Source organism: Cibotium barometz, chromosome 50 (assembly GCF_041138505.1).
Source record: "Cibotium barometz isolate CiBa-2024 chromosome 50, ASM4113850v1, whole genome shotgun sequence".
NCBI classification, from domain to species: domain Eukaryota; kingdom Viridiplantae; phylum Streptophyta; class Polypodiopsida; order Cyatheales; family Cibotiaceae; genus Cibotium; species Cibotium barometz.
The window spans coordinates 5,104,127-5,118,685 of record NC_141095.1 but is presented as its reverse complement, the minus strand read 5'-3'; the positions used below and the strand labels follow the sequence as shown (position 1 = coordinate 5,118,685).

Sequence of the window (14,559 nt, the reverse complement as noted above, 5' to 3'; positions counted from 1 at the left end):
ATGCTTTCTTTCTTTTGCAAGCCCCAACATTGTGTAGAGCTGTCTGGTATTCTCCACAAAGTGGTTGTCACCATGCTATGTCCTAATTGTGCAAGAAAGTAGAGAGGAGACAAGAGTAGTGAATAGAAAATAGAGAATAGAGCAGGCTAGAGGCAAGCTTTTCCTACTCACTCCTTATGCACATTACCACTCAGGGGAGGGGAGAGAGCAACACAGAGAGAGAGAGAGAGAGAGAGAGAGATCACACACAGACTCTCAGGCAAAAATGAGGATTGTATTATATTATAAGAAGAAAAATGTATTATATGTTAAGTACTGTTTCCACACACACGAGTGTGCGTGTTCACAGAAAATGGTATAGCATCCAGCTCTCCTACCCTTGCTTTGATGTATCTGAGTAAGCAACTGCAAGTGTAGGCTCATCTTCCTACTAAGAAAAGGACTTCCACGGAAATGTGATCAAGCTGTGCTAAACTTGCAACTTGCTTCTCACTTTACAATCAGTTACTTGACAATGAAACTTTGATATCCTTACAAAACCTTAACCTTGAGAAGATTACCACAAAGTCTGCCAGATTGAACTTTGTGCCCTTGTCAGACACGTCAACCAGCAGCCTTTACAGGGAGCATGCACGGACGTAATACAATCAAATTCCCAAATCAAGAGCTGGGGGAAAGAAACCTCTTCCAAAGCTGTGCTTTGTATTCCTATATTTTCAGTGTCTAGATTGAGAAAGCATTCCAGCATCTACAGTCTCCTCAGGTTTAATGGTATGGTACAAATGAAGAGAAGGCTTAGTTCAGGATACTTCCACCATTATAATTTGCAGTGGTCGATCCCTCTAGTGTCATCTGTTCAAAGCAGCAGTCACATTCATGTAGAGTAACTTTGTTAGAAAACATGCTGGCAAACAATATGCATAACATTTTCATGGACCCGCAACTATTCATAGTGAATTAATAACAAGAAAACTTAATGCTGCTTTGTGTGTTCCACTCTTCGAAGTGGTTTCCATACAGTTACATAAAATTTTCTTTTCAAAGGAAAAAAACCTTCTATTAGGAAGCTAAAATATAACTGCCATAACGCCTGTTTAGCTGATGGAAAATGATAGATCAAAAAAGGTAGAAAGAGAAACTCCATTCCATCCAGGGCTGGTGAAAACACTGTTGACAGGGGAAAGGAAGAGAAGAGGTGGGAGGGGCCTGTAACACAGAGGCTGATGAGGTAACCCTCACAGTAGGGACCATTGCTCAGGATGCAGAGAAAGGTTTCTTGCTGTTTCAAGATGGCAAGTGAATCACCCTGAATGTGCTTCCACTGCCCTTGAGGCACAAACAAGCTCAGCGGATTTACCGCAGTAAATTTCACCTACACACTATGCCAACAGATTCTCCCAATACTTTCAGGAATTGTCATCCCACTCAGAGTAATTGCATCATGGAAATCATAGCTTAGGTCGTCTGCTCCCAAGTCTTTAATTGACACTAGCAGTAGGTCTCCAGCTTCAGACCACGTTCCATGTCTGCCATTAGAAAATATGTGGTCACAGCTCGCCTGTGTCTCATTCCCTGGTCCATCCGTAATCGCTGTAGCGTACATCGTCTAACACACATGAACCTAAAGCTAGCTACAAGTAACGCACACCTGGTTGCTAGCTAGCCTAGGTGACCTAGAGCCATGATACCAGTGTAGCATGGACCTTAACTAGTGTATATTGCATGGATAAAGCATACAATAGATAAAACACACATCTGTAAGAGATCCGACTACATCTGGTTGTGCTGTGATAAAAATGCATGACAAAAGGCTACTTACCATTCCTGGGCTAAACTGGCTACTTGGGAGTGCCCTTTCTTCTAACCCGCAACTTGCCTCTGCTGCTCTGAAGATTGACACTTGCAAATATCAGCATATGGATGATCTCATATGTTCCCTTGACTACCTGTTTATAGGTTTTCTTTTTCTTTTTTTGCAGAAAAGAGACTTCTATTAAGTATGAATATACCATACACTTTATAGGTTTTCGGGTATGCGTTGGTAATAAAATGCATGACAAAGGGTACTTGTTTGAAGAAGAAAGAAACTGGCTACTTGGGAACGCCCTTCTTCTAGCCCACAACTTGCCTCTGATGCTCTGAATATTGCCACTTGCAAATACCAGCATATGGTCATCTCATCTGATTCCTTAACTGCCTATTTTTCAGAGGCTGGTCATTTTTTGGTCAGCCATAATTTCTCAGACCCAAGAATACTATTATAGATATCATTAATTGTGTTGTCCCAAAAAATGACCCACCTATGCGTGCAGATCCTAAGCATTTATGGGTGTACGCCATATATTGGGCTGTCAAATCTGCTCCCATCTGATCTGATTCTACCTTTAAATCTGCCCTTCAGTCTGCTAATGCTCAGAATCATGCCCACATTAATTCAAATTCATGCGTAAAGAAATAGTAGTTTGCAACCACTAAAATACTAGCCACAAGAATTCTGTGCGCATATTTAGAAATAAATCTACCCTATAAAAGGCATCTTCAAGGTTCAAAGACCTAATAAATCCCTATCATCGTCTTTTTTATTTTTAAGCCAGAAAAAAAAAAGATTATAACCTAATTTATCAACTTGCAAAATTCTATCTCTATGCATCTTAAAACTATAACTAGATAGCCCATTGTGAATGCTCAAGGAGCCATACTAAAAGCGCTGTTGTCACAAAATAAAGATGATGCAACACATGATTTTGCATCTGCTGACCAGAACATCTCAAAATGATGCGATGCTTAGTGATAAGACTAACCACCACGTATTAAGCAAGCAAATTAAGGCAGAAGGCAGGAAGGCCATCATGAATGTGTTTGTGCTTATGGACTACTGCCAACAACTGTTGAGTATGGTTAGGACCTTTCCAACAAAAAACCAATGAGGTTGTGTGTATCGTGAAATCAGTGGCATTGCTTGGCCCAAGGAGTCATGAGGATGTCACAACTTAAGGCAAGAAGATGGACTTGAGATGATTGATATCCAAAGCCATCTCACATAGCACCATGTGTTAACAGTGAGATTGTGCATGGCACCAGGTCAAAACTGATCGTTAGGAGATTACAGGACAGAGATCAAGCAGACAGCTTACAGAAGAGAATCGTTTGTTCTGTACTACCTGTCCTTTTTCTGGTTGTAATGGCTATCAATCCACCTGTGGAACTTAAGCACCCTCCTGCTGATGAAGTTATCAAAGAGAATACTGTCACTATCCCCTCTCTTTCTCTTCCTCCGGAGGAGCAAGTCTTCCGTGTCTAAAACATATGAAACCTTCACAGGTAGCAAGCATCCAATATACCATGAATCAGCACAAAAATGCATCAAAGAAATCACTCTTAAGAAGAAGCTGCTAAGCATTAACTGTAAGAGAACTGAGATCCTCATCACACCTTAGATGTTTTGCACGATATCTTGCATTCCAAGCCATTTGCAACAAACACATTATGCATAGACTTGGCCATTGCCATGTGTTCGTCATCTTCAGCACAGCAAAGCTTGTTTCTGTTTTGAGCATTGCGCACATAATACAACAATGCCACATTACGTACCAGCAACTTTACAAAGTGCAGCTTCTACATAAAAGACAGATACACAACTCTTACTCTCTAGGAACATTCACATCATGCACAAGCCAAGCCAGCTTTTCCCATTTCTATACATTACATGAACCTCAAAGCTGGCTAGCTTTTATACTAGAAACCTACTGCCATTGCAGGTGCTAATGGCAGAGCAACATATATATAAAAACTCATTCAAGAGACAACCATGTAAAAAAAGATACCTTTTCAAGAAAATAGGGGGCTGCTGATAGTGCACATCAGGAGCTGCAAATAAGAAATCATTCAGATAGTTGAAGAAAGTTGATTCTATGGCATTTGCAGCAGCTTCCAGCTTCTCTGCACCACCCTCCATAAGCTGGATAAACAGCTGACTCGGGTTTGGTCTCTGAAAGTCAATGCAAGTCAATGCTTATAAAAGTACCCTTAAAACTTCTGGAGTTTTCTCAAATATTAAGGACTTCTTACATGCTCAAATCTGTAGATGGTTTCATCCTGCAAGAGCGTAGAAGCATTTGCATGGTAAACAGCGTCTATAAAACCGCCAGGAGCACGAGATTTCTCATAAGTATGCAAAGCAAGTAGTTTGTTTGCCATCTCATCGGATGCAATGGATTGAAGCTGGCATAGAAGGACACAACAATTCAGCATTCAAGAGCCACTGTTTCATAACAAACCTGTCTCAAAGTGCTTGTGCATGTCAACTACCTGTTTAACCAGCTTAAAAATAAGCTTATCCATGGTGAAAAGGACATATGACTGTGTTCCAATTATTGCTCGGCAATCATCCTCGAACTTGGCATTATCAATAGTTCCATCCAAAAGACTGTATAAAACTTGCATAAATCTGGATTTTGAAAAGCGAATATGCTTCAAATTACCATAACAATACAGAAGGCTATGTTTCAAACTTTGTAGATCCATAAGCTTGTATAACGTGCTACTCAATATCCTATGCATGCGTGGGTGCGTGCACATGGGTGGTGGTTGAGGAAGGGGGTGATTACTTGCGATAAAGCTCAGAAGAATGATCCTCGGGAGGTTTTTGTTTCTCTTCAGCTGCTATAGCATGGACCTTGGCAGCATGCACACGCTCATATAGTGCCTGCACAGGCAAGTCCATTAATTTCCAACAATCACCCCTGAAGGCACAAAAAAGAACCATCAAAGAGAAGCAACTGAATGCTTTATTATTGGACCTATAAATCACCTGGTGGAGTCTAAAAAGGACATATAAAGTGTCGTTGCCATAAAACACTGTGGAGTCAATGTTTGAGGCACAGTTGGAAACAATGGAAGGACCATGAGCTGCCAGGGGAATGCACGAGAGCAGCAACTTCTCTGAAGATGCCAGGGATATCCCTTCACCTTCAGCATCAGCCATTCCTTCAGCCTCACCCTCACTCTCATTCTTACCTTCGTGTTCATCATCCTCCTCCTCATGATCCTCATGTGAATCATCTGCATTTCCAGACTCGGAACCAGAAGCCTCCTCACCGGCTTCTGATGGATTCTCACTATCGTCACTTGATTTTGGTGCACTTTCTTCTCCTTCATCATCAGCATCTGCATCATGTTCACCTTCACCCTTCCCATCACATTCCATCTCTTCATCCTCTTCTATATGCCCACCAAAACCATGGTTAGCAACACCACCTTGCTTTACCACTGCTTGGTTGCCCATCAATGCCACTCCAGACCCATGATTTTCAGTAAGCCTTTCCTCTGCTTCTGGAGAGGGTGACAGTTCACCCTCTTCTCTTTCTATCCTCCCATTCAGGGACATTCGTGCAGGATCAGCCTTGACATCTGACATCTCCTTCTCTCTTTTTGACTCGGTTAACCTTCTATCTGAATCCTGCAATCGGATTGGATTCTAAATAAAGAGAAAAGCCCCAGAAAGTCCATATCTTTAGCTTGTAGCAAATCAACCAAAAAAAAAAGATTTCAAAGGATACAGCTTTGCCAGCTTGCAAAATACAAAGCATTGAAAACAAAAACCTACCTCAGAAGACTCTCTCTCTTTTGTACTTTTATCATTTAATCTATCAGGACATGCCTGACCCAGGGTTGATGTTGTGGCAACTGGAGATAATAATGACAAACATCTAAATGAGTAAGAAGATTTTAGTTTCACCAAGTAATAGAGAACAAAAATAAATGTATTGCAATACCTGCATATGCTGCAACGTGTGCCTGCTCTTGTTGAGGGTTTGCTGCTAATATTGAATCATTTCTAAAACCACCACACGCAGAGCTATCAATCTTCATTTCATCTGTACCGGAAGCCATTGATGTATTCTCCTCAGTTCTATAAGCAGCTGCACTTGAGCCAGATTTTTCAGTTCTTACTACCTCATTTTTTTCATTTGAAAAAGGCTTCTTGATTTCCATTTCCACGGTCACGCCCTTCTCATCCCTTTTGGCAGCAGTGCTCTCAATTTCACTCTTTCTTGGTCCAGTTTCTTGAAACTTTGCAGGCTTGCCTTTTGATACCTCTTCAGTGTCCTCAGCATCATGAGATCGAGAGGGCACCCCGAATATTGGTTCAAAAAACGCTGTCCATAGCCGCATAATTTTATCTGACTGTTCCATTGTAGTGCACATTTCATCAGCTGAATGCTTGATTATCTGATATAGGTCCTCATTTACACCAGGCTCAGGATACTCAAATTCCAGGTCAGGAATAAGTGGCCGCCTATTTCCAGCTGCTGTAGAGAGAATAAAATCATCATCTTTTCTCTTGTTATCATTGATCTCTTTGATCTCTGCCAAGAGTGCTGTTGAAAACAAGAGAAACCATTAGTTTCTTTCATTATGTCTTATCATCAGAATTAGATTTGATTTGAGACAGCGCAACACATATATAACTAAAATGTGTATGGTAGCAATCAAGAGTCTGTCATCACCATGGGTAAAAAACACACGAAGTGTCTTGCCAACAAATATATGTGATATGGTCCACCAGCAGCCCTGGAACAACTATATACCCCAATACTTGTGACTGTGATAAGGTTTTATGTTTATGTCATTTTCAAGCATGCATACATACAAACTTGAGTGAGCAAGGTAAATTTACAAGCTTATCAAGCCTGACAATGAAACCTAGGCTTCATGGGAGTCTACTTGTGATGGCCATAAACTTTTGGCCATACACAATCATAAAGTTAATGAACAAGCAATAGAAGAGATGCTTGCAAAGGAGACTCATGAGAACTGAGAGTGAAGAAAACCAGTCTGCAGAAAGGCACAATGGGCTATGAGGCCAATTTACAAAAGACCAATCAACCTGATAGTGATTGTGAGGCTAATCTTGAAAAAATCTTCACAACACGTAATACATGTGCATTTATCATATGGTTCCAACAAGTCATTGAAAGTCAATGATGTATTTTTTATTGGTAGCCGTTTCCTCTGATTGCCTAGCTGTCATGGCCCTCTTTAGAGTGCCTTTATAAGAGTACTTATATCTTAAATGACAATATTAATTAATTTGTGTCTCATGCCCCTACTCTTATGGCTAGTGCATAATGCCTTCATGGTACCTCCCTTTCCCCTTTCCTAAACATATACTGCAAGTGCTCTACCAAATATCAACTCTTCCCTTCCCATACAAGACTCGTATTAGAGCTTTGAAAGGCTCATGCTACACATCTAGAGAGCTAAGACGGGCTGCAAACTGAAACAACAGAGCCAGCCACGAAATGCGGGGTGCAAGAGGGTTGGAAATGATACTAGCTTTTGATTGAGTAAGAACCTTGTTTGGGACACACCCGAAACTAACCCCTGGTAGAGTCCGCAAGCCTAACAAATCAGGCTGCCATTTAGGCAGCCTAAACCCCCAACTCTTGTGCACACACACTCCCCAAGCAAAGAATGGATGCATTTATGATTAAAGAGATTGGATACCAAGGAACAATGGAACAATGTACATGTATGTTCCTACCAAGGTGGGATGCAAAGATCCACTAATGAATGACCCATCATCTGTGTCCAAGGTCCTACTCTACCCAAACCACACTATTAAAGTAAGGAACTTGCTGTGTACAATTGTGCATTGCGTGAAGAGGTGCAAAATTTGTCCATCATAAAACGTCTTCCCATCCTAGCCATTTAAATGGTAAAGGTATTTGTCTCGGACCAGGAGGTCCTGGGTTCAAAACCCCACAACGTGCTTCCTCAGCAGCATCGCCTACGGGCATGGGCAATTTAAAATGATAACTACGGGAGGATGTTGGGCCTAAGGCTAGTTGACACATACATACATATATACATATATAATTATATATAAAAACATGACCTCTGATGAAAGATCATCCGACAGACCTTGATGCATGTGCATACATGTATCCACCTCATTTAAATGTAAAAGCCACACATTCTACTCATGTTTGCCACCATTATGCCACTGCCTTATCAAGCCCACTCTCCCTGCCTTATCAAGCGGCATCTCCTACGGGCATGGGCAGTGAAAAATGATAACTACGGGAGGATGTTGGGCCTAAAGCTAGTTGATACATACATACATATATACATATATATTTATATATAAAAACATGACCTCTGATGAAAGATCATCCGACAGACCTTGATGCATGTGCATACATGTATCCACCTCATTTAAATGTAAAAGCCACACATTCTACTCATGTTTGCCATCATTATGCCACTGCCTTATCAAGCCCACTCTCCCTGCCTTATCAAGCACAATACCTATGTAGCAATATCGAGGCTTGAGCTACACAATCAATGAGCAACACCAAAATTGGAATATGTACACTAGGGCTTGAGCACCTAGAGCACATGACCTAAGATCCCTTGAAACAATTACATAACGTGATCAAGACTGAAAGGTCAACAAAAAGTCGCAGTTAAGCTATCCTTAGCAGAAGAGTAAAACAAATAATAATAATGATTACCTTTCACACTGAGACTCTTCTTATCTTGTTGCTTGAAGTAGAAACTGCGGTGATCCAATGACTTGTGATAATTTTTTGCATAAACTTCTGCCCAGACTTTGTTCATGTCTTCTTTACATTTTGACCACTCCTCTCGCTTCTGCTTCAGACGACTGAGAATAACAGGTAATGCCACAGCAGCATTCTTGCGCAACAAATCAATGACATCAAGGCCATGGTCTCCATATATGCGCTCAACACATCGGATATTGATAGCTACATCACATGAAACATGTTTCAGCATTCTAGGCAAAGGGGAGGTGCAGATGGGGGAGGGAGGGTTTGTTCCCTAACAGTGATACAATATCTGGACATAGCCACCTGTTAAGTAATCATCAAGGTGAACTTGACCATCTTGTTTAGTGTTTGCTTCCTGCATCTTTTCTAATAGTTCCTCCATGCGTTTTGCTGTGATAGCAGTAGATTCCAGCAGCATATCCAGCTCAAACCTGATAAAATAGATCCACATAAATGATCTCTTGCAGAGCTACTACAACCACTGATGATGAGATTCTATCACGTAAGAACAAAGCAGCAAGTTGATGGATAAAGCATTGATATATACCTATCATCTTCACATCGAAACAAGCTTTCCTCATACTGATTTCTCCTCATATGCTTGAACGAATAATCTTCACTTCCAGAAGTGACAGAGACCCAGGTATCATTAAGCACCTCATGTGCCAAAGGTTTGCGATAACTGACCATTGGTTTTGGATACTGTGAAAAAAAACAAAGGCAGATGCAGTGTGTCAAATGTGCATAGATGGTCTACAATCCAAATATAGATGCACACTTGCACACCACCATTGACTTACCAAGTGCAAGTAAGTGGTACACCTAAAGGCTTATAAGCCAAGCAAAAAAGCTTCCACACTCCAATCACAGAAAAAAATTGTGACTTACACTCTTAGGTAAAAGTCGGTAGCTTGGCGTGCACTGCTCACAATTTGATAGGTCTAGCTCAGATATAGGTTTAGCCATATACTTTTCTCTGTTGGTTCCCATTGAGGCTTTGTGACTGGGCACCTCTCTGGGGAGATGCTTGTCTCTCTCTTTCTCCTTTTCCATGTCTCTTCCATGTTCACCCCTGTCTTCCTCCCTGCCTCTTTCCTTCTCTCTTTCTCTGTCCTTCTCTCTGTCTCTTTCTACCTTTGGTTTCAAGAGTGGTCCATCCCCCAGCTCTGAATGGCATTGGGAATACAAAAGTTAGAAACCCAGACAGCTGAAGACACCAAAAAAATCTGCAAATGCAGAGCTAAAACATCCTTTCCTAGTGATTGATAGAATACGTAGCCACTAGCAGATCTTACTTTTGCTGACAAGATTGGCAAGGTAACCCTCTGATACCAAAAAAAACGTGCCTGGAGTCAGTGCAAGACTCAGCACCAAAAGTTCAGTCTCTACTTTCAAGCACTATAATGCTAAAATAAAGGTGCTCATACCATTGCTTTCACAGTGAGCAAGAAAGTCGTTGAAACCTTCAACTAATTCTGGAAATTTCCCCAAAACACCATCAACCTGGAAACAGTCTTGAACTTTGTCAGTTCAATTTAACATCTGATAGAGGCAAGAATAATGTAATAAAACTTCCAAAAAAAAGCCTTTAAAATCAATTTAACTACTTTTAATTCTGCAAAGGAACACTTAGTGGAAGAAAAAGGGAGCAGCCTCTAAGGCTGACTTATGTTATGTGCCTAAAGAACATACTAGACTGGCTTTATAAATGAGGTTGGGCTAATAATTCAATGCGCTCATTGTTAACTGACTTCAGCATGCTTTTGTTACTGGCTTCAAGCCTATATAAGCAAGTGGACTGCTCATAATCAGGCATCTCCAGTCAGGAGGAATCCTATGAAAACAGGACCCAGATCAAGCCATTACCAAGCTCTAACCACACACTTGGATAGTGATCTTCTCTAGTAGTATGGGACATCAGGGTTTGGGTGACCTGAGCAGTCAATCTGCATCTAGCCTCAGACTCCAGAAAGCTCCGACGATGAAGCTATGGTTGAATGGTGAGCTTGCCAGCAACCCTTTACTTGTGTGTTCGTGCACGATGGTATTTGAGGACTTTGCAAGAGATTGACACTGATGCATACCAGACTATGCAGTTGTTTGCGAGTGATTATCTCTTCACTGTACAAATTTAAGCATTTCAAAAATTCTTGATAAGTCTCCCGACTTCGCAATTTGCTCTTCACATGCTCAAAAAACGCAAGCTTCCTCTGAAGACCTGCAGTAAACAGTATTGCATGGTATGCAGGGACTACCTGAGAAACAGAACAAAACGGTATGCAGGGACCATCTGAGAAACAGAACAAAACATAATGCCTAAGCACGTACCCTTCGGAACTTTTTTTTCTTCCATTGAAGACATGGGGGCAGAAGTCCCCACCATAGCTTCTCCTCCTTCCCCACCCTGCGATTGCTTGCGAATTAACTCATCGGCTCTCCGAGCTGACTTTCGCTTATTTGGCAGCCGCTGCATTGCATCCAGATCTTTATCCTCTTCCTGCTCTGAGTCTCTCTCCTCTCTATCTATTTGCTTCTGCTCCTTTTCATCTTTAGAATCTCTCTCCTTCTTTAGGTGGTCCTTGTCAGCCTCAATAGCAACCCGGTCATGCCGCTCTCGATCAGTAAGTTTCTCTGAGCTACGATCACAATCAAGAGGTGTATTCGACATTCTTTCCCTCTGCTCCACAAAGAAAAGATTTAGGAATAAAACGATTAATGACCTGAAAAAAACAAACACATAACTAGATACGCCTTTTCATACCTTGACAGCTTTTTCCACCTGTGGATGTCTCATCATTGTACTCTTCTCATCTCTACGAGCCACGGAATTTCCTGTGCCTCTTGAAAGAGGATGAACAACACCACTAGAATCTGGGAGAAAACATGTGAACTCCTCCAGCAGATCCTGATGCTCCTTGAAAAGAGCAGCAACCTGGAAACAATACACAATGCAAACTGGCTGAGCTTGCTATTGACCACACAAGCTTTAAACATTGATGCCAATATTGGTGGGGGGTGGGGGAGGGGGGAAGAGAGAGAGAGAGAGAGAGAGAGAGAGGAGTCATTTAACATCATAGCTAAGCCCGTAAACCACATATCATTCATGACTTGAACCTGGAGACGCTTGGTTAGCAGCCGAATGAGAAGCCAGCACGCCACACATATACACCCTCTCCTCCCCACAGAAGCGGGTACAAACACAAGAGGTAAGCTTAGATTTGAATCTTCCCCAGCCCAGGTTAAACTTTCAAAATGATCACCAATGGAGCTGATACCAACACACAAGACAGCAACAAGAAGAGGAGACCAGTTGAAGCTCTCTGACCTCCTGATACACTTCGCTAATGGATTTGTTTCCTTTGCGATACATATTCAAGATTTCTAAAAACGCCTTGTAGACTTGCTCATCCTGTTGAAACCTAGTCTGCAAAGAGAGAGATTACAACAGGGTCACTGAACATGTGACTACTGACAAAAATCAAAAGAAGAGAGCCAAAAAAATGGTAGTAAGACGGCATTTTGTGTACCTTGATTTTGTTAACATAACTTATAGCCTGACCAAACTCCACAGGCTGCCTTTTGGGGCATTCTTCATCTGGTGGAAGTGTGATTTCATAGCCTCTTGGAAGAAAGGTATTAAAGCCTAGTATAAGGTCACGATGACCTTTAAACAGATCCTTTACTCTTGCTATTACTCCCGTGGTGTTGATCCTGGAGGATCAAAAGAAAAATAAAACAGTTTGAAGCACAGAAAATGCAGGTACCTATAAAAGCCACAAGAAAGCAGCATCCAAGAAAACCAAGCTTTTAAGGCTGACCTCTGTGCTTTGAAGTCTTTCATCACTTCCAGGAACTCATCATACTTCCCTTTCTTGTCCTTGAACATGTCTTTGACAGCTTGAAGATAAGCCAGGGCATCATCTGTCGTTAAACGCTGAGATTGCGCTGCTGGGACAGGCCTGTGTCTCAAAAGATACAGCTCTACACCATCACCACCATCATAAATAGCATATAAGCTTTGTGATGACAGAATATAGATCTTGGCAAAGCACTCACGTTTCTCCGCGTGAAGACGTGTGCCGTTTGGACTGCGGCCCCGTCCCATTCTCTTCTCTGGTACGCTTCATGGTGTCGAGGGTAACAACAAGCGGCTCTTCTGGTCTGTACGGATCAAAGTCTTAGAAGATTAACCACTTACAAATTATGGCTTTGGCTTCTCTGGATTACATCCTTGTTTGGCCCCACCACTTGCCCGATTCTCATCTCTGGCACGCTTCATGGTGTCGAGTAACAACAAGCTGGTCTGTGCAGATCAAAGCCTTTAAAAATTGATAACCGCTTACAAATTCTGTTTTGGCCTCTCTGAAGCCAAGCCTTCTTTGGCAACTGCGTAACAATTAGGCTTTGGTCTGTGTTCAGAGAAATGAACTGAAAAGCTTCTTTGGACAGCCTCAGCCCTAGTCAGATGGGATGTATGGCCAAAGAAAGCAGTTTCTTTTGCTGCATACCCTCCCCTCAAAATGCATCGGCTTGGGTAACATGCTGTGACTTTGATCTGTAGAAATACTTTGAAAAAACATATGCCAGCAAAAGTCCAGGGGGCAGAATGAGATGCAGAGATTATACCCAGGTGAGAACCAAAAAGCAAAACACATAAAGCAACAGCAATTTTGACCTGAAAATGGTTGGATCACAAACACGTTAAATGATAATTTCAGCAGGAGAGTTTGATGCAGAGGAAAACCCAAGCAGAACATAAAAACATCATTCGCTTAAAGAGACATGTAAAGCAGAGCATGGAAAGCTGCTCCGAACGACAAGAAGAAATCAGTTGTGCAGGGAAAGCTTTTAGCCTCATGGCCATCACACAGAAAAATGCAAAATAGACAAAGGTAAAAAAGCGAGAGAGAGAGAGAGAGAGAGAGAGAGATTTCCATTTGCAGGCAGACAAGAAAAAAAAGGGGAAAATAAAGCACAAACAGAGAGAGTAGAGGGAAACAAAGAGACATACCCGCGCCTCGAATTCCTGTCTTGCAGAGTTGCCGACAATGGCAGCAACACAGTGTGAGCTTCAAAGTAAAAGGGGGGATCTCGGACAGAGGTTGTGGAGATGGCTAGTGCCTGTAAAAAAAATGAAGACCACAGCTTTGTGCTATTTTAGCTGTGGCGATGGCGAGAGCGAGAGCGAGAGCGAGAGCGAGAGCGAGAGCGAGAGAGCAGTTCGTTCGCAAATTTTCGTTCGACTAAGAACGAAAGAGAAAGACCCCGAAGAGAGAGAAAACTCCCCCACTAAGAGAGAGAGAGAGAGAGAGAGAGAGAGAGAGGGTCTCTCTCTCTCTTCACCTCAAAAATAACTCTCAAAATGCAATTTCAAAGTTTCAACCTCAAATTGCAATTCAACTCTTCGCCTCAAAAATAACCCTCAAAATGCAATTTCAAAGTTTCAACATTTACACTTGTCTAAGGGGAACAGGGGCACACAATAAGCGATAAAAGAAATTCATTAATTAGTTGAATCGAAAAACCTAAGGATCAAAAAACCTTACGTATTAAAATTTTTAGTTATTAATTATAGTTTTTTTAATTCCAACGATTGCAACTATTGAATGCGATTTGGTGATGTCTCGCGGGAGGCGCAGCTTGCAAGTTGCCGTTGTTGCTGTTGAGAGGGTGGAGGGTTACGCTCACCAAACAATGATGATGCAGACACCGTCTCCTACTTTGTTAACATATCAATAGTCCCATCTTCCTCGTCTTAAGATAAGTGTTTACTACATGAAAGAGAGAGAGGGGTCTAACGTGGCTAGCGAAGGGCTTGCAAGGATTTCCTAATCTCACTCTCTCTGTGTGGGTGGCTTCCGACTGTGCGGTTGCAATTGCACAAAGCACATGCATAACAAGGATGAGGTGAAGGCACGACAACGCGTCTAGTATGTACAGATCTTATGTATTATTCCCACTAGAATTCTCAAACTCACGCAAA

The 14,559-nt window shown here is 41.8% G+C and overlaps 1 protein-coding gene across 18 annotated transcripts; it reads right to left on the bottom strand.

The window, feature by feature from the left end:
- Nucleotides 1-256: 256 nt before the first annotated feature.
- LOC147609748 (paired amphipathic helix protein Sin3-like 4) lies at nt 257-13,920 on the bottom strand. 18 transcript variants are annotated; one of them, XM_086786719.1, is made up of 25 exons: nt 13,588-13,920; nt 12,633-13,142; nt 12,395-12,535; nt 12,104-12,287; nt 11,902-12,000; nt 11,338-11,508; nt 10,905-11,253; nt 10,661-10,794; nt 10,004-10,079; nt 9,872-9,922; nt 9,465-9,742; nt 9,124-9,278; nt 8,880-9,007; nt 8,520-8,774; nt 5,775-6,380; nt 5,606-5,685; nt 4,811-5,458; nt 4,608-4,705; nt 4,309-4,447; nt 4,069-4,221; nt 3,825-3,988; nt 3,433-3,544; nt 3,162-3,313; nt 1,820-1,886; nt 257-852 (listed from the first exon to the last, which is right to left on the bottom strand). In XM_086786719.1, the coding sequence occupies exons 2-25, from the start codon at nt 12,701-12,703 to the stop codon at nt 796-798; spliced, it is 4,368 nt and encodes a 1,455-aa protein (XP_086642845.1). In that variant the 5' UTR covers nt 12,704-13,142; nt 13,588-13,920; the 3' UTR covers nt 257-795. The 18 variants fall into 18 exon arrangements, 16 of the variants coding, with proteins under 16 accessions (XP_086642845.1, XP_086642849.1, XP_086642846.1 ...); XM_086786723.1 differs by having other exon boundaries at nt 9,872-9,901; XM_086786720.1 differs by having other exon boundaries at nt 12,633-13,131; nt 13,588-13,917.
- Between the last annotated feature and the right edge of the window lie 639 nt (nt 13,921-14,559).